General features: G+C 36.0%; 3 protein-coding genes across 5 annotated transcripts; 1 reads left to right on the top strand and 2 right to left on the bottom strand.

Moving 5' to 3' along the window:
* Window positions 1–788: 788 nt before the first annotated feature.
* Window positions 789–3927, bottom strand: LOC131783674 (adenosine receptor A2a-like). The gene is made up of 2 exons (XM_059100437.2): window positions 3738–3927; window positions 789–2768 (listed from the first exon to the last, which is right to left on the bottom strand). Exon 2 carries the CDS (start codon window positions 2741–2743, stop codon window positions 1778–1780), a length of 966 nt encoding a protein of 321 aa, XP_058956420.1. The 5' UTR covers window positions 2744–2768; window positions 3738–3927; the 3' UTR covers window positions 789–1777.
* Window positions 3928–6267: 2340 nt separating this feature from the next.
* Window positions 6268–10412, bottom strand: LOC131784144 (adenosine receptor A3-like). Its single transcript, XM_059100935.2, has 2 exons — window positions 10290–10412; window positions 6268–7381 (listed from the first exon to the last, which is right to left on the bottom strand). Exon 2 carries the CDS (start codon window positions 7363–7365, stop codon window positions 6268–6270), a length of 1098 nt encoding a protein of 365 aa, XP_058956918.2. The 5' UTR covers window positions 7366–7381; window positions 10290–10412.
* Window positions 9278–17451, top strand: LOC131784147 (adenosine receptor A1-like). Of its 3 annotated transcripts, XM_059100939.2 has the most exons (3): window positions 13345–13430; window positions 14468–14544; window positions 15837–17451. In XM_059100939.2, the coding sequence occupies exon 3, from the start codon at window positions 15844–15846 to the stop codon at window positions 16930–16932; it is 1089 nt and encodes a 362-aa protein (XP_058956922.2). In that variant the 5' UTR covers window positions 13345–13430; window positions 14468–14544; window positions 15837–15843; the 3' UTR covers window positions 16933–17451. The 3 variants fall into 3 exon arrangements, with proteins under 3 accessions (XP_058956925.2, XP_058956922.2, XP_058956923.2); XM_059100942.2 differs by lacking the exons at window positions 13345–13430; window positions 14468–14544 and adding an exon at window positions 9278–9348; XM_059100940.2 differs by lacking the exon at window positions 14468–14544 and having other exon boundaries at window positions 13413–13430.
* Window positions 17452–22011: the final 4560 nt, after the last annotated feature.

The raw sequence follows: 22011 nt of genomic DNA, 5'->3' as shown, positions 1-22011 counted from the left end.
ATTGTTTATTATAGATTCCATTTGCTTAAGTCATTACGAAGCTTTGCAGCTGCGTGCCTTTGTTTCATGGGATCAATCAACTTCCCTTGTTTTGGTTTCGTTCGTGTTTCGTGAATATGATTACATTGCTTGCTTTTGCTTTACACTATCAACTCATCTTATTTCAATGCTATTCTCAGCAAAAGCTACTCCACCATTCTAAGAGTCTTACAATGGAGGGCTATTATTGGTTTCCATTTACTAAAGTAGTTAACCCCCAGCTGTGGGCATGCTGAAAGTATGTGTTTTTTTTTTAAATTCTACTAACTTTCCTTGTTTTGACACTAACCTCGGCAGAGCTAAGAACATTCTAATAACTGAACCCTGCCTACATGTTTATCCCTTCCGCCCACAGTGGTGTGGCATGTTTTTATTTCCACGCACTCATGTAATTATAAAGCGAGGCCACTGCGGTAAAGCTGAAAGTTCTTATGTCTATCCCATATTTTGGAACAAACGTCAATACGGCAAGGAATGTGAAGGTGAAAATTGAGGACTAAGGTTTGATTATCAAATTATGCCCCTTTTGTTTTCTTCCATATACTTATATCATATGATCCTCAGAACTTACCGACAGATTGTCTCCATTTGCCATGGTGTCGGTGCATACATTAGCGTTTCTCGTGTGTTGGTGCATACGTTAGTGTTTCTCATTCTTGTTCCCATTCCATCATATTTTTCATTTTTACAACCACAAATGAGAATCACCGACTTAAAAAACCGGCAAATCAGTGAAATGATCCGCGAATTAAGTATTTTATTCTTATAAGATAAACAAGAGCTGAAGATCACAGGCACGAAGTTCCCTATTCTTCCATACATGTTCTCAATAACTTTTATTCTTATCTGTTTCTTTCATTCTCATTCGCCATATTATTTTCATTTTGATAATTATTTACAACAATAGACCCATGAGGAGACCTAAAGTAGTTATTTTGAAATGGAGATTAAGTTTAAGGCGGATCAGTTGTTTACGTATGATACCTCAGTGATCACATATGCAATATAATTATTTTCATGTGTTATTCTACTTTATGTACATATCTTTCTTTAAAACTTAGCCAAAAAGAAAAAAATCAAAGATGCACCTCTTCGCAGTATATTGAATTCTTAGCTGAGTAGTAATATACGTCGAAATCTTGTAAGGTAATTACAGATTGTCCTCTTCGAAGTAGAAAAATACAAATAGATAAATATTTTTGAAGGTTGAAGGCAGCTGTACGAAGGCTATCATGACAGTTCAGACTTGTAACAACTTTAAAAAGATTGACGCAATAGGCCGGGAATGAACTTAAGTATTGGAAGTTGTGTAGAAAAGTGCTAAGTCAATATTCGCGATCAGCTAAGTCAATATTTTCGCCAGCTACTAAGGGGGGTGCCAGTAATTAGATTTTGACTCGCTCACCTGATAAACAGATTAGACTCACGTCATGAGCTAGAAAGTTCCTCTCCTGCTGTAAAAAGGCCATTTTTTTTGGATCGATAACGTGTAATTCAATAAATTAAGAGGAAGTCAACATTATCTCTTAATTACTTCTGAAGCTTGAGATTCTAACCATGACCAGATTGACTTTACATTGTAAAGCATCTATACCGCTTTTCAAATAATTTCAGATAATTAAGATCCGATTAAATTAAGCAGTTATTTCAAATTTTCAAAAACGCAATGTCAATCGTTTGGGAGAGTACACTTTGAATTTGCTCTTTAAGCTTAAGATTCAATGCGAACGAGACAGATTTATATCTGATTTATTTGCGTATCCATTATACTTTCTGAGTTTTCACTTTGTCCTTGCCTGCAGCGGTTTACAGACACCGAACTCGAGAGGGAAATTATTGTGACATTAGTGTTTTGATGCCGAAAGAAAGGGTGCACTTGAGTTTGGGAGACAAAGCAATTGCAGCTCCGAAACAATGCAGACAATGCCCTTCGATACACTGGCATTCGAAGACAATATATGAAGAAATTAACGACCGAATTGCTGAACTGCAGAAGCTTAATTAAGAATACCACTGACACAGGTACGCTTTTGCTACATACAGTGCATTTATGAATAACGATGACCAATACTTGGAATGGCATCCACGTTAATATAAACATGCCGGTTATTAGGCACACTGTCTTAGACAGCCTGGCTTCGCTCCTTGCTCTGAAACCTAGTTGTGGTCGTAAGGCTTCCTTATGCATAATGATGCAATAAGCCAGACACAACAGGAACAGTGGGGTCGATAAACTCAAGATAATAATGCACAGGAACTGCTGTTTTGTTATGATGGCTAACTGTAGCAGCAGGCGAGAAGACGTCACTGCTACTGCCAGGATCCACGGTATTATCAGCGCAAAGATGTAACTTCGTGAGGTAAGCAGTCGATGGCGCAAAGGTTGCGCGATTGCACTCAGTCTTTCCATAGAAATTAAAACCAAGGTAAACACCGAGGAAAATCCAGTGAACATGTCCACACAATCAAAAACAAGCACTGTAACAAATTTGTTTCCAGACATCACGATGATCATGTAAATAGGCATTGCAAAAACACCAACCAACAGGTCCGCAATGGCTAAACTTATCAGCAAGTAATGCGGACGTTTGCGAAGCCTGCGCTTGAGAAGGATTATGATGGAGAGACAGTTTCCAATAATTATCATGAAGGCAATTGCTCCAAAGCAGATACTCCAAATAATATTCCATTGGTTGAAGTCCATTGTGAGTCCTTTTGTGAATTGATGTCTGTGATTTTGAGAGAGAAAGAAAGTAAAAATGACTTAGCTTTTTTTGTTCGATGATTTTGTGGAGAAAACCTCTGGATCCACGTTACATGGGAAATAAATAAAATAAATGCCATTAGTAAATTTTCTTTAAAAACTTCATCGATTCGATGTGCTCTTTTAAAAACATGCCATATAAATCCATCGGAATATCATAAGCTGTACGTCGCCAAGGTTATAACAACAAAAAAATGTATTATTTTGTTTACATATTTAGCTTAAAGCATCATCGATCAACAAAGCAATTAATGGAGAAAAACAATCATTTAGAAAAAAATCTTAAAAGCATTCATCAATCATCTAGTCAATCAATCAATAAAAAGGGCAGAAGAAGGAATCAAACAGAGAATCGACACACCACTCGATCAAGCTACTTTTTGCCTGTTGTCGTTACTCTCCCACGCAATTTTTTATTGCGATAGAAAAAAAAAATGAATAGAAAATTATGTCGATTATGTTAGTAAGTAGCATACACGTTTTAAAAGGGGTGAACTTCGCCCAAATTTTCAAACATGGCGCGATCTCTGTGATAAGCTGAGAATTTAAAATATCGCTTTCTTCTCAAATGCAGTTCAAAAAAAACATACTGGGCTCAATCTCTACTACAAAACAAAAGCTAGAAAAGTGTTTTGGTGTCCTAGAACATCAACTCAGCCCAAGTGGTTTAAGTGAGCTACAATGAATTGTCTTTTCCGAAGACGTCAACGATGCCAAATCGCTTGACCCCCTCTAATTTTCGCTTCTCTGAGATTCGTACGATTTTCGATTTCCAGACCTCTTACATGGAGCTCTTAATCTGAATGATTGATCAACGAAGTAATTGTAGTTTTTCTATCTGTAATTTGCCCTAAAATACCTCTTTCCCGGCTTTGATCAGGGTAGTTTTCTAAGATTTGCTAATATCTTGTTTAAGATTTACATGAAATCCTACCAGGGTTATTTAAGAGCATTTGCCACTGCTCAGCAGCTCAAACAGACTATATCCATCGTCTTGTCGTCATTATCAAACGGCTACTAGGTGTATAAGTCACATCAGTCAAGGTCTATAGCTTCTGAAATGATTCCAGAGCCGCAAAACGGCCAAAGTATCAGCATAAGCTCAGCTGAATCGTTAGACTACCATGGAGTGAATTTGTTGAAGCGAGTCTGCATGGGTGATTATAGGGTTCGTTTACACAGCAAGAACAAATATTTGTTTTCCTTTTTTTTATCGCAATTATTTATGACGGGATCTAAGATAGAAGTATAGGAAAATTCTTATCGGTAAATAAGTCAGATCCCTCCATGAGTAGGAGTGAAATTTTAATGAAAAATAGAATGATACAAGAGAGAAACTTTTTAAAAAGATATCAATTTAGAGCTTTCCTCACTTATCGGATATACCAATGACTGACTGTTGATGTGAGAATGTTATCTGAAATATTTTTCCCATCTCTTGATTTTAAGAATGCTTAGCTATATCATTTGTGCAGATCAGAAAGCGTCAAAAATACATTGTTGACTAATCTGAATAAACGAATTTGCACCAGACACAATTCATACTGACCTTTATACAGCGCCTGGATGTTTATCTGTAAACATAAAACGTTTTTATTGTGCTAACCATCGTTACAATACAAACATTGGAAGGAAAAGGAAATCAAGGAAATGACATAATGCCATCCGGTAAAGAATATAATTTTTTGAAAAACTTATGTTTAATTACAGGAATAGGTCACTGGCGTACGCAGGGTCTAATATTGTCAACAGATAAAATTTGAAAAGCAATGTTTCAATTGGTAGACTCACCCTTCTGCAATACAATCAATTAAGATGATAATTTGAAACCAAACAAATATTTGATCTATCCCATTCAAAAGATCTCCCGACCACTGTGGCTTACCGCCTTTGACTATCTCGGCCATAAGTTAATGTACTAAAACCAAGCAGTGCGGTAAGAAAACTCGACAAAAACCCTCCGGAATCACGGAAAAATCGGTTAAAACATAAAAAAAAAAAACTGAGAAATTCTTCCCCTCTCGCCCCGTTGTTTCATTTCATTTTTTTTGCAACCGAGGTCCAACCTACGAAACGCTGACACAGGATGTTATTTGTAATTTTCTCTAATGAATGTCATTGGGTGTTTTTTACCGCAATCGGAGGCAAAATGAAGGAAAATAAAAGGTGCGTTATTTTCCACGAAAAATGTTATGGAATTCATGGCAAAATCTATACAATTATACCGCAATCGGAGGAAAAACGAAGGAAAATAAAAGTTGCATCGTTCTCCACTAAAAAATTAAAGGAAAATGTTATGGAATTCATGGAAAGATCTATACAATTATAGGCACATTGGTATAAACCTTTATCTTTCTTTCCTGACCACAGAACAATCGATGATAATAATTAATAAGACTGTTTATTTATGGTTGAGCAGGATGACAGCATTGAAAAGCACTTTACTCCCTGGCCGAGATTAGGGTGATACATTTTAATTTGCAAGGGCAACTTAGCTGACCTCTGTTTAAAAAGTAGGAAAGGAGTAAGATAAAATTATGAATATATGAGATACTGGAACAAAAGCAACACAAATAGCCTTCAACGTGGAAGGAAGACTTGGTTGTTGCAGACATTTAACTTGATATTTTCTTGTTGTGGTAGAATTTTGTGAGAAATGAGAAAATTTCTTCTGTAGCCCTCCTTCCTTTTTATTCTAAATTTTTTGCTTGATCCTATTTACATGCACAAATAATTGGTTTAATCATTGTATAGTAATTTATTTTCAGCTTTAAGTCATCACCTTAACCGTATCTGTAGTCGATTTGATATATTATACGATATTTAATCATTGTATAGTAATTTATTTTCAGCTTTAAGTCATCACCTTAACCGTACCTGTAGTCGATTTGATATATTATATGATATTTAAATGAAATTTGTAAAAGATACAAATTACATTGATTCTGGAATTAGTTAACATGTAAAACGCACGCGCAAAGGCTCAATTACAACGGCCATTCCTAAACAATTATACGCTCCTAAGAGAACATTTAGCCCACGTCACATATCTAATAAATACAACTTTGTGCAGAAGAAAGCTACTTTTCAGAAAATCTCTATTTCATGACTTTATCTTATGGCCTTGTCCATCATAAAATGGTTGTTCATGTTGTAAGAAATAGATCCCGGTAATGGAAAGAACGCTATGGAACTTACAGAATTACCAAATTGAGCTTCTTCGGCTGAACTGCTAAGTTACGGTTACTTCACCTTGAAGGACAAATATGACTTCGTGTTCAGCTTTTTTCCGAATATAAAACCATTTTAATAGCCAGTGATCTCTCACTTAATCACCACTGGCGTCAAAATCAGAAATCGTATTTCATCTTGTTCAGCCCCTGAGTGATACCTTTTTTCGCGTCACGACCATTTTCTATTGTCCACGTGATCGTAACAGGCGAAAGATCTGTTGGACTATGAGCTTAAACTACTGATACAGTTACAAAAGTTCTACGGCTGGAGCTCTTTCTCAAATTTCTAGAGCTATTAAAAGCAAAACACTTCCTTCGAAGATTTGACGAGTTCAATTCTGATAGGACGATGTTTTCAGTTCCCATACAAAGGCGTAGATTTAGTGACGAATAGGAGCCCAGAACACCACCAACTGCACTCAGTGTGTCTCCTTGAAGGTTTTTGAGGTAAATATTCTTATCTTTGTTAGGATTATGACTTCTTCTACCTTTAAAAGCCTCAGAAATTGCCTTCCTGAATTCAGGCATTCTAAGTGAGTAAATAACCGTATTTATAAAGGAATTGAAATATTGTAATAGTTTAATGAAGTTCACTGTATTTTGAGAAGGGAAGGGGCATGTCTTGCAAAAGTGTACCACATACAGAAGGCACTGAAAAGGCAGCCATGTGACCATAAACATTCCAGTTACAAGGAATAGTGTCTTTGCTAGTCTCTTGTCCTGTTCCCTCCCAACTACACTATAATCTCGAGAACGAACCTTAACAAACAGACCCAAATATGCAGCGCAAGTAACTACAAACGAAGTACACAGAGCAGTGAGAACAATGTCCAGAGTAGCGAGGTAAGACACGATGTTGTAGTGATAAAGCAAGTCTATGATGGATATGATTAGGGCAGAAATCCATGCCAGACCCACAAAATAAAAGTAGGCTCGTTTACGTAGGGTGCGGTGAAACAAAGGCCACCCAATGGCGAACAGCCTTTCAACAGAAATCAGTGCCAATGTGAACACAGAGGCCAATCCGGACAGGATGTCCACTGCTTCATAGATGTGATGGACAGCTCTCTTTGTTAAGGTTTTCTGAATGCTCAAATAGATGTAAAGCGGTATGGCAACTGCTCCAACCGTCATATCAGCCATAGCTAAGCTGATCAGAAAGAAAACAGCACGTCTACGAACAAGTCGCCTGGCTGTAAACGCTGCAATTGTTAAAGCATTACCGGCCACAATAATTACAGCGAGAAAGCCAAAGATGGTACTCCAAGCAATGTTTGCTCTCCTGGAAAAGATGACTTCTTGTGTCCTGTTTGCTAAAGAGCTTGCCATATGGGATGAATTGAGTCTGAAAAAAGAGCAATAAAATTTATTCATTGTTCCAAAATATGATAATTTAACACGATTGTAGAGATACAGACCTCAAGATCACTGTACTGAATTTAGAAGTTTCTCTGCAAGTAATAACCCCGATATTTCAACAGGGAATTCTCGGAAGACTTATTCATGTAGCAGTGAAGTCGAATTTAATAACTATCTTGTTCTTATTAAATAGAACATGCTTTTTGACACTTTGAAGGAAGAAAGAAAGCCTCACAGCCACCGTTTAATGAACTTACACCAAAGCAACCACTTCGCCGGCTTCCGTCGAGAAAGCTTGAAAATATTACACATAAGTGAGATTACCATAAGTACCTAACGACTGATATTATTAGGTTTTCATATTCAAAATGCTATGTTTATTTACTTTTATTGAAGAGTGGTAATGGAAAAGATACCAAAAACAACCGAACTAAAAACAAACACAGAAAACCAAAAAATATTCATTAGTCAGATAATATATTAATTGTGATTTTCAGTGTGTATTATTGGGTCACTTTCTTACATAACATGATAGTTAAATTGCCTTGTGGTAGTTGTTTACTTTAGTTTGCCATTTCAGTGAGAGTTCTGAGGCGAACGATCAAAGTTTGCGTAAAACTGTCCGTACTTACTATGCAGCTTAGGAAACATCACGATCAAAAGTTTTGCAGCTCCAAAAATGACACTTTTACATTTTTTTCTTCATGTGCAAGACAGTGGGATCGATTCAATATTTTATGATTTGTTTCAAAATATTTTATCCCCCCGTTCATTTTATGTTCTTTCCTTTGTTTTTTAACTAAAATAAATTGTCGACTGGGAATGAGTAGGTAGGATTTCCACCAGTTTAATTTTAAACCCGTGATACGTCAGCATAACCACTGTCATAGATAGAGTGGTTTCTTTTGGATCACAAGTTATTTTATTTTTACAGCATGAAAACCCATCGGTTACCTCTGCGTTAGTGAGTTTGGTGTAGCAGCATGGCAAACAGTCGTATAATTATTAATTTACAAATATATCTCTGTTCTTGATTGGTACATATATTTAACGCTTAGGTTTCAAATTTGCTGAGGATACGTAACGGCTCATGAAATTATTGATATATATTGTTTCAGTTTTGTATTAGCTGTAATACTTATAATTCATAATTGCTTTTACTGAGATGTGATCCACTTCAACTCTTAAACAAATAAATGACAAAAACATTTCGGAAGGGAATTCAATTGCAACATGGTTACCGATTGTACATACTTTCATTACGCGCTATTTCATCTTCAATTTATTGGCGGATAAAACAAACTCAGTGTTCAAAAGAGAGAACTTCAAAATATATCGAATCTTAAGAATACCGCATTTTTTTCTCTTTGAATAACGTGTCGCATACGATTTAAAGGCAACATACATCAATATTAAACGCACATTGTTTTCATTTCCAAAGTGGCAATTAAAGTCAGACAGTTCCAGGGAGGGTTTTCAACCCTTCTCTACGGGAGTTTAAACATTTTAATCTGTGAAGAAAGAGTGAAAAATGATTTAGTCGGTAATCATTTGACCTTTTGTAACTTAAAAGCCAGAAATCTCGAACAGGGGGCTTTGCAACGGAAAAAAACAATTCAGAGGGCCAAACTTTTACGTTTCAGAAAGTAGATGCTTGGGTTTCTCCACGAATGCATTTGTCGTTTTAATGGATTATAGGCGGAAATTCAGACGACTTTAAGATCAGCAAGACGCCTAAAATGCATTAAAGATAAAACAAATTATATTTGCTTGCAGCTGTCTACCATTGCGAAAGTTATAGGAGGAAAGCGTTTCATACGCACTTGTCACGAATTCAAAACTTATCAAGATTCGATTTACTAAAATCGCACTAAGATTGTTTTCATTTTCCCGTCAACCAATTTTATAGCAACTTGCAACAGGAAGAGGTAAAAGAGGGATTCTAGAATTAAGGTAAGAAGAGAGCTAAAAGAGTTGAAAGATGGGGAAAAGAAAATCAGTATATAAAAACCAGAATAGAATGTCGAGATCCATAATCGGTTCACTTTTTGTTAAGAAAGATGCATGGTGAACATTACGGACTACTTAGTTTCTGTTTGTATAAAGCTTCAAAATGTCGTAATCGCTACATTGAGTTTTATTCTTTTTTTTTATTCCCTCGTTTTTATTGAGTGAACCAAATTAGCTGTTATTTTGACCATACGGAAATGGCTGTATAAAAGACAAAAAAAAATTTAAACAGTTATCTTAATACAGTGAGTGATGGGCGCCTTTGCTGGCTCACGGTACATAGGCTTATGCGTTAGGAATTGAATATCCATTCCCGGCAGCCTTAAATTTATTCAGCTTTTATACATCTTCTCCTTGAAGTTCTCAAGATATCCAGCATTTTAGCGGATTTCCGTAATTTGTACTATCATGGCCCTACGTGATATTTTGACATCGAATCAGATTAGAAAATTCAAAATTGCCAGTGGTCAGATTTAAAACTTCCTTGAATAATAATCTCTAGTCCTGGTTTTGTACGTCGAAAGTTAAAAATAGGACTAAGAAAAATATATACGTGTTAAAGCGAAGGGCGCCATCAAACTTAAAAACAGTGGACGATAAAAGATTTTATACAATCTGCCAACCGGTCAAGCTACTTAAAGTCTGCCATTTAATTACTTTATGAGCACAATGATAGAAGAAAATTATCATTACTAAATACATCCATTGTAAGTACCTTTAAAATCCATATTGATCTTAACATAAGATAATTAAACTCGCAATAACCAAATACATTAAGTTTAAAGCAATTTACTTCTTAAGAGTAAGAAAAAATTAATTCGAAGAATACGCTTTCTGCAATATTTTTCAGTATAGTATTCAATAGACTAAATGTCCATACGTACCTCAAAGTCAATCGGAAGCTAAATAATTGACTTCCAACGCGATAAAATGGTAGTCCTTAAAAAACCTCCACTCCAAGAGAAATCTGAAAGCATCCGTTTTGCCTAAGTAAAGGTCAACCGTGTTACCCCGATTATTTGATTTCTTCTATTCGATTCAGCTTTTTTGTTTTGCAATAGTGTTTACTTTGAGGACTAAAAAATCCATTTAGATGGCATCGTTGCCAAGTTACTGACATGAAATGATTGCTATTTGATTTCGAAAGACAACAGAGTTTGTATGCTTTGAATCTAGACAGGTGGTCGTTTTGCAAACTGTGGAGCTACCTACCAAGAAATAAGCCGACATTGAATTCAGATAAAAATCATAATATTAAAAAAAAACTGAGACCAAAAATCATCTTTAATTTTCAAGGGGTGTAACAACACACCCAAAGAAAGAAATCAGAATTTAAGCACATGAAAGCATTTAAGTTCTTTAGATAGATAAATTGGGCATTTGAATATTTTAGGAGGTATTAGATTCACAGTTTATACATGACAACAATCAAATAATACAATAATTGAGGAAGTTTAGGTTAGACAAGAAAGCAATGAAACTGCATACTAGGTTAAATTCAAACGGCTTTGTTTATTCTCTTTCACGTTTGTCATCTAAATAGATAACATAAAAGTATTTTCCAGTAATCTTCGTCCAAAATCCGGCCAGCAAATGAAAGTATATTGAATCCTAAATCTGTTAGGGGCAAATATATCAGAAGACCAAAAACAAACAAAGTCTCACACCGGCGGTTTCGTTTGAAAGCCGCTAAATCGGACTATGATTATGTTATCGGAAAAGAAAAACAGTTAAAAGAAAACTCTTCCTCTGAGTCATCTCAAGAAATACAAAATGTATCGTTATCCGCTTTGACGATACTTCATTATAGGTCTACATTAACATAAATTGAAGAAACATCCACTAAAGATGAGACTTTTCGATAAATCTTCACCTGTGTCAACATTGTCGGCACTTTTTGAATAAACGCACTGAATTCATAAAAAAGTGGCACAAAAGAGAGAAAAAAATATCATAAAGGGTCACCGGCAAAATGTTTATTGGCGCATGTGTTTTGCATATATTCTTAAAATATAACAATCTTGGCTCGATATTCAGACTCGGAAATGCTGGATGGAGTGAGTTTATGTTCCTGTGTGGTTAATGATATATTGTAGATTAATTTTTATGTACAATTAACCCCAGTATCCTTTAATGTTCGTTTACGTGGGGTTAAATAACATAAATATGGTCGTTGCAGATCTCCTATAGACTGTAAGGATAATGTTATCTAAAAATATACAAAAATAGTTAAGAGCTTTTGATTTGTATGAAATAAAACATAAAAGCTCGTGTTTTTTTCCAACTTTGTTTACACCCAAGAATTTTTGGTTAATCGCCACCTATTACGAAGTAAATGGCCAGTAAAGTAGCCAATGAGATTGCAGCATTTGTGATAGATAGATAGCAAATTCTTAGTGATGAGTGATAGTCTTAATGTGATTATTAGTTAAGAAATATCGGTCGTTTTTCCACTCCTGTTGATAAGAGCGAAAAGGGAATCACAGAATCATAGATGAGAACAAATTAAAACGAAAGTTACCTAAAAAAAATAAGCCGTGCAAATCATTTGCTTTCATTAGAGCATGCTATAAAAATGATTCCCCGATATAGGCCTTGCTTCTTATCAATTCCATCCCATTTTATTCTGATCTTTCTCCCCTCCTAGGGGAATCTGAAAAGATCTAGAATTAAATGCTATTGTGTTATGTATTATGCTAACAAAGACATTTCATTTCAACAAAATGCTAAGGACTTATTATATAATTATTATTTCTTCTGAAAGGAAAAACTATTGCAATAATCCTATCCATGTTAGAACTGTCACGTGGCTTCTTTGTTTGACAAGAGAAAAATTATGCTCGGTACTGACGTCATACTTGGATCAACCCGATTAGAACAGTTTCGAGCTTTGCGCATGTGTGCACATAAATGATGGCCTGTCGAACTTGACTTTATTTTGACTTCATTTCAATTGTCTTGTCATCAATGGAATGCTCGTAAAGTTAATTTGGAGCCTACGCATCCTCTGGTTAGAAATATCTTTGAAATCACATACAGAGAAGTAGATATTATTACATAGATCAAGGTCAGATGCTTCTTACCCAGTAGCAACGTCCGAAGCTTCATTGGCAGATACACTGACGTTGCTCTCAAGGCTTTGGCAATTACAAATTACCTTATAAATGAATTATTCAAAGGTTCTGACAATACTTAAGACATCCTTCGCTCAGCAAAATGTTCGAATTCCTGTCTAATATAACAAAGACAGAGATTGATTGATTTTAAGGTCCAAGTATTTATTTCTGGAATTATTTTTCCGTCTCTAGACACTTTTTCCACATCAAAGCTCTGACGCACGTATTTAGATAAAGTGTTATTTTTATCTGCGCCTATTTTACCTTATCGTTTCTTTGAGGAATGCCTGTAATGATTTGTTTGGACAACGAGAAAGGTTTTTAGGTGCGCTGTCCTTCAGCTTGCGTCGAAGCTGATATCCGAGTACATACGTTATTCATAAGCTTCTGTCATTATACAAAAAGATACTGACATAATTGGGTATTCACAACGGGCAATGTCGATCTGAGCGTTCGTTGAGGACCGACGCATTCGCTTACTTCCTTCCTAAAAGCGTTGGTTGAATAAATAGCTTTGTTTTTCCATTGTTTCTCCTAATTCTGACCAAGCTTAAAACTGCTTTTCTAAAATGTTAAAGTATTTTTTTCAGCCCACACAAATCACACGAATTTAGAACAAGTTTATCTTCTGAAATGGTGAAATTTCAGAAACTAAACATATTTAGGTTCTGTTCTACCGCTTTGACAGATAGAAATGAAGTGTTTGTTCATTAATGTGGGCGACTATTTCCCATCAAGAGAGTTATCGTTTTCTTCGCTGTCACAAAATTACCAAAAATTTGAATTTCAATATTTTATATCATATGAGCTTTCAGATGTCCAGACTAAGCGTTCGGTTTCCACAGAGCTGAATCAGTTGTACATATAGAGTCTTTGTAAATAATCCCACAATCATTTTCCGCGACAAAGGTAACGTATTCATTATTCGATTTAACTTCCAATTTTCGGTATGAAAAATTACAGAAAAAGAAATTATTTTGGAAGAGAAGTTTGAGATAAGTCTCTATGATGTGTATTTTTACTTTTTCTCTGTGTAAAAGAGGCGAAATGACAATACTTTATATAGTGAATGCTTACAAATATGAGAATACAGTTTCATTAGAACGCAGTCTTTTAAAGATTAGGAAAATTTTATTCCACTGACTGTGTGAAATGCTAAAACTCCCTTCACATTGAAATAATGTACATTTGCGTCCTTTGAATTTTGGTGTTCAAATCAGTTCACATTATTCTGTGAAATCCGGGACAAAACCGTAAACCAATTGCTTTTTAGTTTAAACTGGCTGATTTTGAAATAAAATACTCAGTAATTCAAGGCAAATTTAAGTTTATAACATTTCATTCAGTTTCTTCTGCTTACATAAATTGTCACAGAGTCAACGCAAAGGCAATATTCCCAGTTTTCTCTATATCATTTAAATTCATTTTCATTCATGTTTGTTGGCACTGATTCTTGGAATACTGACTTTATATTCTGAAATGCATCTTCTTTGAAGTTCAGTTTCGAGAAATTCCAAATGATGAAAGTCTAAAGAGACCCACTTATGCTTCGGCTTGGTGAAAATTCAACGATGATCGTCGGAGAATACTTTTAATTAAAATGCATTTAATTAAAATGCATTTAATTAAAATGCAAATGAAATTTAAAAAAACGACACCATTCATTACCTTTTGTTATGTTAGTTTACAAACCAAGACGTTTAAAAGGTTTCGATGGTAAAAAAGGAGAAAAAAAAAAAAAAACAAGAGAACCAGCTGGCTCAGGAATTGGCTGTTGAGACCAACCCATATCGCATTGCAAAACGCGGTTTCCAGCATTTCTCTGGTTTTTATCCAAGCTGAAAATTTCACTCTGCAAAGACAAAGGTGTGATCAGGTTTAAAGTCAACAGTTTTTTTTCACAAACCTGTCTGATGGTTTATTTATTTTCCTCATTAATTCATAAGTTTCTCACCGCAACAACAAGTTAGCTTGGAGCAATAGACAAGCGTCAGCCAAACCACAGCGGAAAAAAAAGCAGCCTGTAAGTATTTTACATGTGTTTTGTCTCGCAGAGTTCCTTAGTTTACATTTGAATGTAACTTTACGCTCTTAGAGAGAAATTTATTCATCATAAGAGATAAATGTGAAAAACGGGCGTGTTAATGTCTCCTGAATACTATTGGGATAAAAGAGGAGAGAAAATCCTTCAACCTGATTGCAAAGCAAGCTACAAGGATGACAGAATATTCTTTTAAAAATTCAAGTCAAATAAAATATCATATGATATATACATCCTGTAGGATTATTTTAAAATTTCTAAAATTGAGATTTTATGCACTTTGCTAAAAGCAGCTGTCAATGATCGGTCGAGGGAAATTTTGGTTAAAAACATGTTAGACCAACCTCACAAATTTTGTTGTTGCTTTTTTGTAAAGGCAAAGACGTGTAGCGATTGCTTAACCTTTTACGCCTTCCAACAAGACTGAATCTCAATAATAACCCACATGAAAGCGTGCTCTAATGCAAGCTAAGATGTTGCGAAAATATTCGTGTGGTAAGGTTGTTAAAAGCTTCCCTTGAAAGCCTGGGCTTCGTTGACTGCTGAGAACATTTCAGTGTGGTCACATACGTACATTGGCGTTGTTTTCATTGCTCATTATACAATATGAAAATTGAAAAATTTCAAGTCGTGAAAATTAATTAAGTCTGCTGTTCTCCACGACAGCCGTCCACATATAGGGCACAGACGAAAGATCTTGCCATGAATAAGTGTCACTTTTTAAGCTGGCGTATCCTTATCGAAAAAAAATTAAGGCTTGCTTCGGTTTGTAATTATGCGAACGATTCAGTTATAATGTAGCAATAGCAGAGAAAGCGTGAATTAAAGTTTAGTGTAAAAATTTTTATCAAAAAAACAAACAAAAAAAAAAGGGGGTGGCGTGATTCTAATAGTTTTTGGTGACTTGTTAGGAAACGCAGTGGTGGCCGTTATAGAAAGGTGGCTTTTAATGGAAGTTCCACTTTAAAAAAATATTTTATGAAATTTGGATTTTTTTGATGAATATTTCATTTTAAATACTGGCTCAGGGTCTCCAAGGAAACCTAGCCGCATGAGGTCTCAGAGGCCTTGGTTATGAAGTATAATAGAGTCCACTCCGTATGTTGCAACTCGCATACATTAAGGTCAAAAAGGGAAACCTAATGACCCAAAAGTTTATTGAGAAAAAAAAGTTCTGAAGAGTTAAATCGGGAAATTCCTAATGGCTAATTGATTTATGTTTTCCATTTTCTATTTTTTTAATCTTTGTTTTTGTATTTTTCTCCCCTTTTCAGTGCAGAGATGCCAAGCTCCAAGGATACGGAGACACCCCTTACCAAGGCAGAGTCTATCGCGTTAACCGCAGCCTTTGGTTTGATTGCGCTGACCATAATCATTGGAAACTCTGTGACTATTGCAGCTTTTACAAAAACAAGCCTTAACCGACGACCAACCCACTATTTTCTCATCTCCCTTGCGGTGGCTGATTTGATGGTTGGGGCACTGGCAATGCCACTTTATATCTTCCATTTTGTAAATCCAGATTTGTGGAGTACAAGTGAAGTTATTCAAGCCGTTTATTACAGTTGCGATATTGTCTCTGGCATGGCGTCTGTTTTCACCTTAGCAGTCGTATCTGTCGAGAGACTGTATGCCGTTGGTTGGCCGTGGAAGTATCGTCATTATACTCCGCTGAAGTGTTACATAGTTGCCGTATCGGGCACCTGGATCCTGGCAGTGGCCATCTGCTGCCTCTATTTGTTTTTTCGATTTAAGTTCATCTCAGGCGTCGTTCACACAGTAACCGTTGCATCTTTGTCCGTGTCGCTTACAGTGGCTTGCTCTGCCTACAGTGCTTTGTGGCTCCGGATCAAGTATCGAAGACGACGTCGAAGAGGGGTTGAAAAAGACAAAAGGCTCGCTATAACGTTGTTTCTTATCACAGGAATTTTCATCGTGACTTGGATGCCTTTTGAGGTTATCATTATAATTGTCCATTTTTGCCGCTATTGCAAAAACCCATCTCACAGGCTCGTTTATGTCATAAAATTACTTCAGTATAGTAATTCGTTCGTAAACACCCTTGTGTATTCATTTCGAATGCAAGACTTCCGTAGAGCTATCCTTAATGTCTTCCGCAGCGGTTCTTTGAGTTCCAGGGGCAACATGCGGGTCAGAAACGCGGCAGGGATCACTCTGACATCTGTCTCCAATCTCGTCAACTCCTGCTCAGCGGTGAATTTAAACATCATATATGGTGAAAGCCAGTTGAAGAGCAGCTATGGTGCAACAGGGCATAGACGACTGGCAAGGAGGAGAGCTGATTTATTTCTGATGCATAAAAAGGGAAAATATTCTCCTAGTAAACTGCACGCTGCTGAAAACGTATGATGAGGCGTGAGATTTATCAATTTCAAACCGTTTGAGAATGTTTGGTGTTTGTGAAAAAGCAACTACACTTTGTGTGGGGAAGGTTTCTTTTTTTTCTTTAAAAATACCAGCTAGTTTAATCATGCTATACCAGCTTAAATTCTGTGTAGCCAACCAAGCCTCTACGGACCTTTCTTTTTCGACTTCTTTTTTTAATCAGCCTTAAGACTCCATAGGCTTTTTGCTCAATGTTGGCGGGCGCCAAAAGGTAATAACCAAGGTTCGGAGTATCGTTTGCTGTAGTAACAATAAAATCAAAATGATTCTCGTCATTAAGCTAAGGCTCCACGAAGGGAGGCGATCGCGAGTGATAATTAGCGTTAGGAATTCCAACGAAGGAGACGCGATAAATCTTACTCGAAAGAACCCTATTTTCTTTGTCGCAAAACATTACGAAATGGGATAGAACTTCGTTGAGATTGGTATCTAAGCATGCGTAGACTTTCGAATCTGTAGTCTTTTGGCAATCTTTCCCACGGTGTTTTCTTTTCGGTTGACCTCTTTTTCGGGTGTAGAAGGCTTATGAATATTTCGGTAGAAATTTCTGGAAACCCTGGATTTTATCACATAAAAACTGTATAGAGTTAAAGTGTTTTTCACGCACCTTTTCAGATGACAATGGCACGATCGTATCGAGCCACCATGTTTGTTTTGCATGTTGACGCTCGCCCTATGTTCGCACCCAAATCTCGCGCGGTCAAAAACCCTATGTAGCTCCTTAAACGTTTTTCAAATATTACTAAATACCTCTGTCTACCAGCAGGCCTGGTAACATATTAAAATCAAATTAACAAAGGAGGAGAGGGGGGATAAGATGGGTTCAGCTAATTTCAATTCGTCAGATAAATATTATGCTTGACGGCTGAATCTTAAAAACCGACAAAAATGTATAGGTGCAGTGCGATAGAGCTTCTTCCTCAAAAAATTAAAGGTATTTGAGAAAATAAAGAAGGTGACTGTTTTTTAGACATCGTAATCCAACAAGCAGCGGGAAGAAGAAAAGAAGTGCGCAAAAAGAAATGAAGTTTAAGTCATGAAATATGATAATTATATCATTAGGACTAAGGACTACGTTGGGATTTTTAAATTTAAGTCCACTTTTAATTTTCTGGAACAAGAGAGGATTAAATTGAGATATTTCATTCCTCCATGTTGGTTCAAATGCAAAAAGATTCCTATAAAATGATGTTTAGTGCACTCACAGTTTCAGTTTAAAAAAGCCTCTTTGAGTCTTAAATTTGGTTCACTCGGTTGCTGGATACTTTGAATTTAAAAAAATGACTCGAGGTAGACCATCTTCCCCTGGAGTAGGACCAGTTTAGTCTCTTAGCTCGCAATAATTCCTACTTGTCAATGATGACCAACTTTGAGCGGTTTCTCGCCAAAAACAAGGTAACTCACATTTTTGAAAGGCGGCAAATGAGACAATCACTATCAAAATATAAAATCATTCCAGACAGGTCTATTTTTTTTTCAATGATTGATACTGCAACAATTGCCAACGGAACTCGTCAATGATATTGTCGTTCGATCGTTCCGTTAGGTGATATTTTAAAACGCTGTAATGTCTTGCGAGGGGCAACGATTTCAGTCCCAGACTTTGAGTGTCTTTATTTATTTACCAATTTTAAAAACAATCAGTGAAACTACACACAGATGAATTCGAGACAGATTCATTTTTTACATCCAATGCAGCAACTGTTAATTATGAGAAACTTAACCCAAATCGTCATCGATATTGCCCTTCGCCTGTTTCATACAATGATATTGTTGTCTGAGGTGTAATGTCTATTTCAGTCACACATTTAAAATACCTTTACGTCATGTCAACAACGGATATGTAAAATACGTCTCCCAAAACGAAAATTCTCTTCTTTAGATACCTACGTATCGACGAATTAAAGATCCCATCTAGAAGAGTTCGACACACACACATAAAAAAACGACAACAACGAAAAAAGAACACAGTACCTAAATTAAATACACCAATATTGCTTTTGTTTTGAGAGGCCAACATAAGTAAACGTGTGAGTCGATAAGAATGTAACACAGGATGTAAATAATAAAAAAATGGCAACTTTATTGATAAAGTCACCATTAACGATACGACAAATGGTGTCATAATTCATTCTACGTTCATGAAGAGCCTGTTTTTGTATTATTCCTAGAGAGCAAAGTATACTTTGCTTTGCTATGCTTTGGTGTAAAAGTGAACTTTTGTATCAAAATGGATTGTTCAATATTCGTTTCATTCACGATAGCTTTTTTCCTAAAGGATTCTTGCCCAACAAGTATTCTAATTTGAACATTGGTCATTTGCAGAAGGCAACAATATGAAGATGATTCAAACGAATTTTCTCAGTGTCTGCCCACACTGTACGTTTTTGGCCGTCGTAAAAGCTCCATAAGTCCTTCTTCACTATCCTTACATTTTGAAATTGAACTTGAAACTGCCAGCTTTATGACAATAACAACGAAATTCTACTCGCCAGCCGGATGCACCTATATTTGTTCACAACAGGTCCGCGTGCCTGCTTGCTGTACAATTGACTCAAGCAGAAATAATCAATTTTTAAAGGTATAATAATAATTGAATAAATTTGATAAATTTATTTCATCCAACCATATGACCAAAATTCCAGAACTTTCAGCTTGAGCCTGAACTGAATTTTGTAGCTCAAAAATCATGACTAAAGTAAACACCCTTTTTTTTTCATCCCGTGGGAAAATTTTCATGTCGCCATATCTATTTCAGGGTGGTTCAACGAAGACTAAGAAAATTTCTTCACACAGGCAGTAAACTTAAACCTGACAATAAAGTTTCGTTTACTTTTCCTTTCTTCTTCGTTTTGCTTTCCCTTGTTCTACCTGAAAGAAGAGGTACGATTTTTGTGCTGTACACAACATCCTTCTTGACACTTAATTCATATGCATAAGTGATAATGCCCTTGTTTATGATATCGTGTAACAAGTTCGCGGATGTAAAAATATTAATCTACTGCAGTAAATGCTAGTCCCTTCCGGGGAAAACATAAATAAAAGAACTTTGAGATAAACTAAATAAATGAATTTCAATAATTTAAAATAAATTAAATGAAATTGTTTAGTCGAACTAATTACATTACATATTTTTTGTCAGACTTGTGCTGCAAGGATGCTCTTCCGTCGCAAGCCACTTCCCACGTCTCGTTGGGGAAAAAATGAATTTTTTTCACCAAATTGATTTTACTCCTTGTTGAGGAAAAATAATTCAACAACCTTGCCAAGCAATTGTTTTCCGTTAAGTGCTCGACTTTTTTGCGCTGTAATGAATGATTTGAAAGTAATCCGATCCGATCCTTGTGTTTACGCACAGATTTCTGGGATCGCTACGGGGAAAACATTGCAACTCACTGGAAAGTATGGCGAGAATTTGTTCCTACGTCCAAAGAAACGATTTTGGAGAGAGATTATTCCTTTTTTTGCCACCTTTTTATCAGAAATGGATTTAGGTAATGCTGATACAAGAGAAGCGTAAGTTTTTCGAATTGTTTGATCAACCATGAAATATGTAGTAGAATCTACCGATAAACTTGTCTCTACGCGCAAGATTTATTGCGAATTTGACATCACGTTAAGATCTCGAAATTTAAAAAAACTAATATAAATCGCAGAGAAATAAATCAAAAAAGCCTTTTCATTTTTTGGACGTGTGTTAAGTCTTCTTCTAGCTCCTTGCTTAGCTTGGTAATGCAAAAAATCACTACAACAGCCACCTCGAGGCAGCAGGAGATTGAGCGGTGTGCTTGGGCGTTAAATATTATCGTCGTTCATTAAAGTCATTAAGCACCTGCTTCTCTATTGTGATCAATGAGAACGAACCAACGCTGATAACCGGCTCAAAACTGAACCCTGACGATAAGTAGGTACAAATGTGTCGCTTCATATATCCACAGTTTCTGTCGGAGTTACCGTGATCTTGCTTTTCCTGACAAGATCCTTTAAGGAGTTCGAGAAGAAAGTTGCAAATCAAAGACCTTTGGATTTTCTCTAACAAACTATCTCCTGACCTGGGGATTTCCTTATGATTTTCATCGTTTATCTTGTCCTTTCAGAGAGCAGCAGCTTGGTAAAAAAAACATTTTCATCCCTGCTGACAACGACTTCTCTCCTTTCTGGAGGTATATTTTATAACGTCGTAATTCGTTTATTTAATACGTTAACAAGTATGAAAACAGGCTGTACATATATAAATACAACTGAGAAGACTTAAATGAGTTGTTTCCTAGCGATTTATGCCCAATTTTGTAATAATTTATGTCAAGACCATTACGCGATGACGATTTCACAATAGACCTTACGCAAGGAGAGAAGTTAATTGGTACGTTTTATAACATATTTCGTGGTAATTCTAACAAAACTCACACTTTCCTCGTATTAAGATTGTCTTTATCCCTCTAAGACAAAACTGCGGTGAAAAAGCGATAATATCTCGCCAAAACGTTTTATGCGGATGTCAAAACAACCTTTCGCCACACATTCTTTCCAGCAAGCTGCAATGTTTCCAGCGAGCTGCAATGTTTGCCCCGTGGCGATCCCAAAAACCTTTGCACAAACTCAAGGATCCGATTACTGGCAACTCACTCATTGAAGGAGAAAATTATTTTCGTATTTGAGAAATATCGATTTTATTAATAGAACTCTCTAAACCTCAAAAACCATCATTTCTCGTCACAGCTATTAAACTAATGTTCCTAATCGTGTGGTAAAAGTTCCTTGAAAAGAAGCAGGTTAAGCCAGAAACAATATCAAAACTTACGTAAACGAGTTCTCGAATCACCTGTTTATAATTAACTGACCGAGTGAAACGGATTAGTTCTTATTCCATAAATCAATGTCGTCAAGAGGCACTTCGTGATTTGGGAGAAATCTATTATATGGACAACATTCACTTTGAGACCAATATGCAGGACTGCATTTTATAAAGGTAGCTAAGTAGTTTTGAAATCTGGAGTTTTCCTTTGGTAATCATATTGAATAGTGCTGTTCGTGGGAAGATAA

The sequence above is a fragment of the Pocillopora verrucosa genome, chromosome 3 (genome assembly GCF_036669915.1).
Source record: "Pocillopora verrucosa isolate sample1 chromosome 3, ASM3666991v2, whole genome shotgun sequence".
In the NCBI taxonomy this organism is placed as follows: Eukaryota; Metazoa; Cnidaria; class Anthozoa; order Scleractinia; family Pocilloporidae; genus Pocillopora; species Pocillopora verrucosa.
The sequence above is the reverse complement of the archived record's forward strand: the minus strand, read 5'-3'. Positions and strand labels throughout refer to the sequence as shown.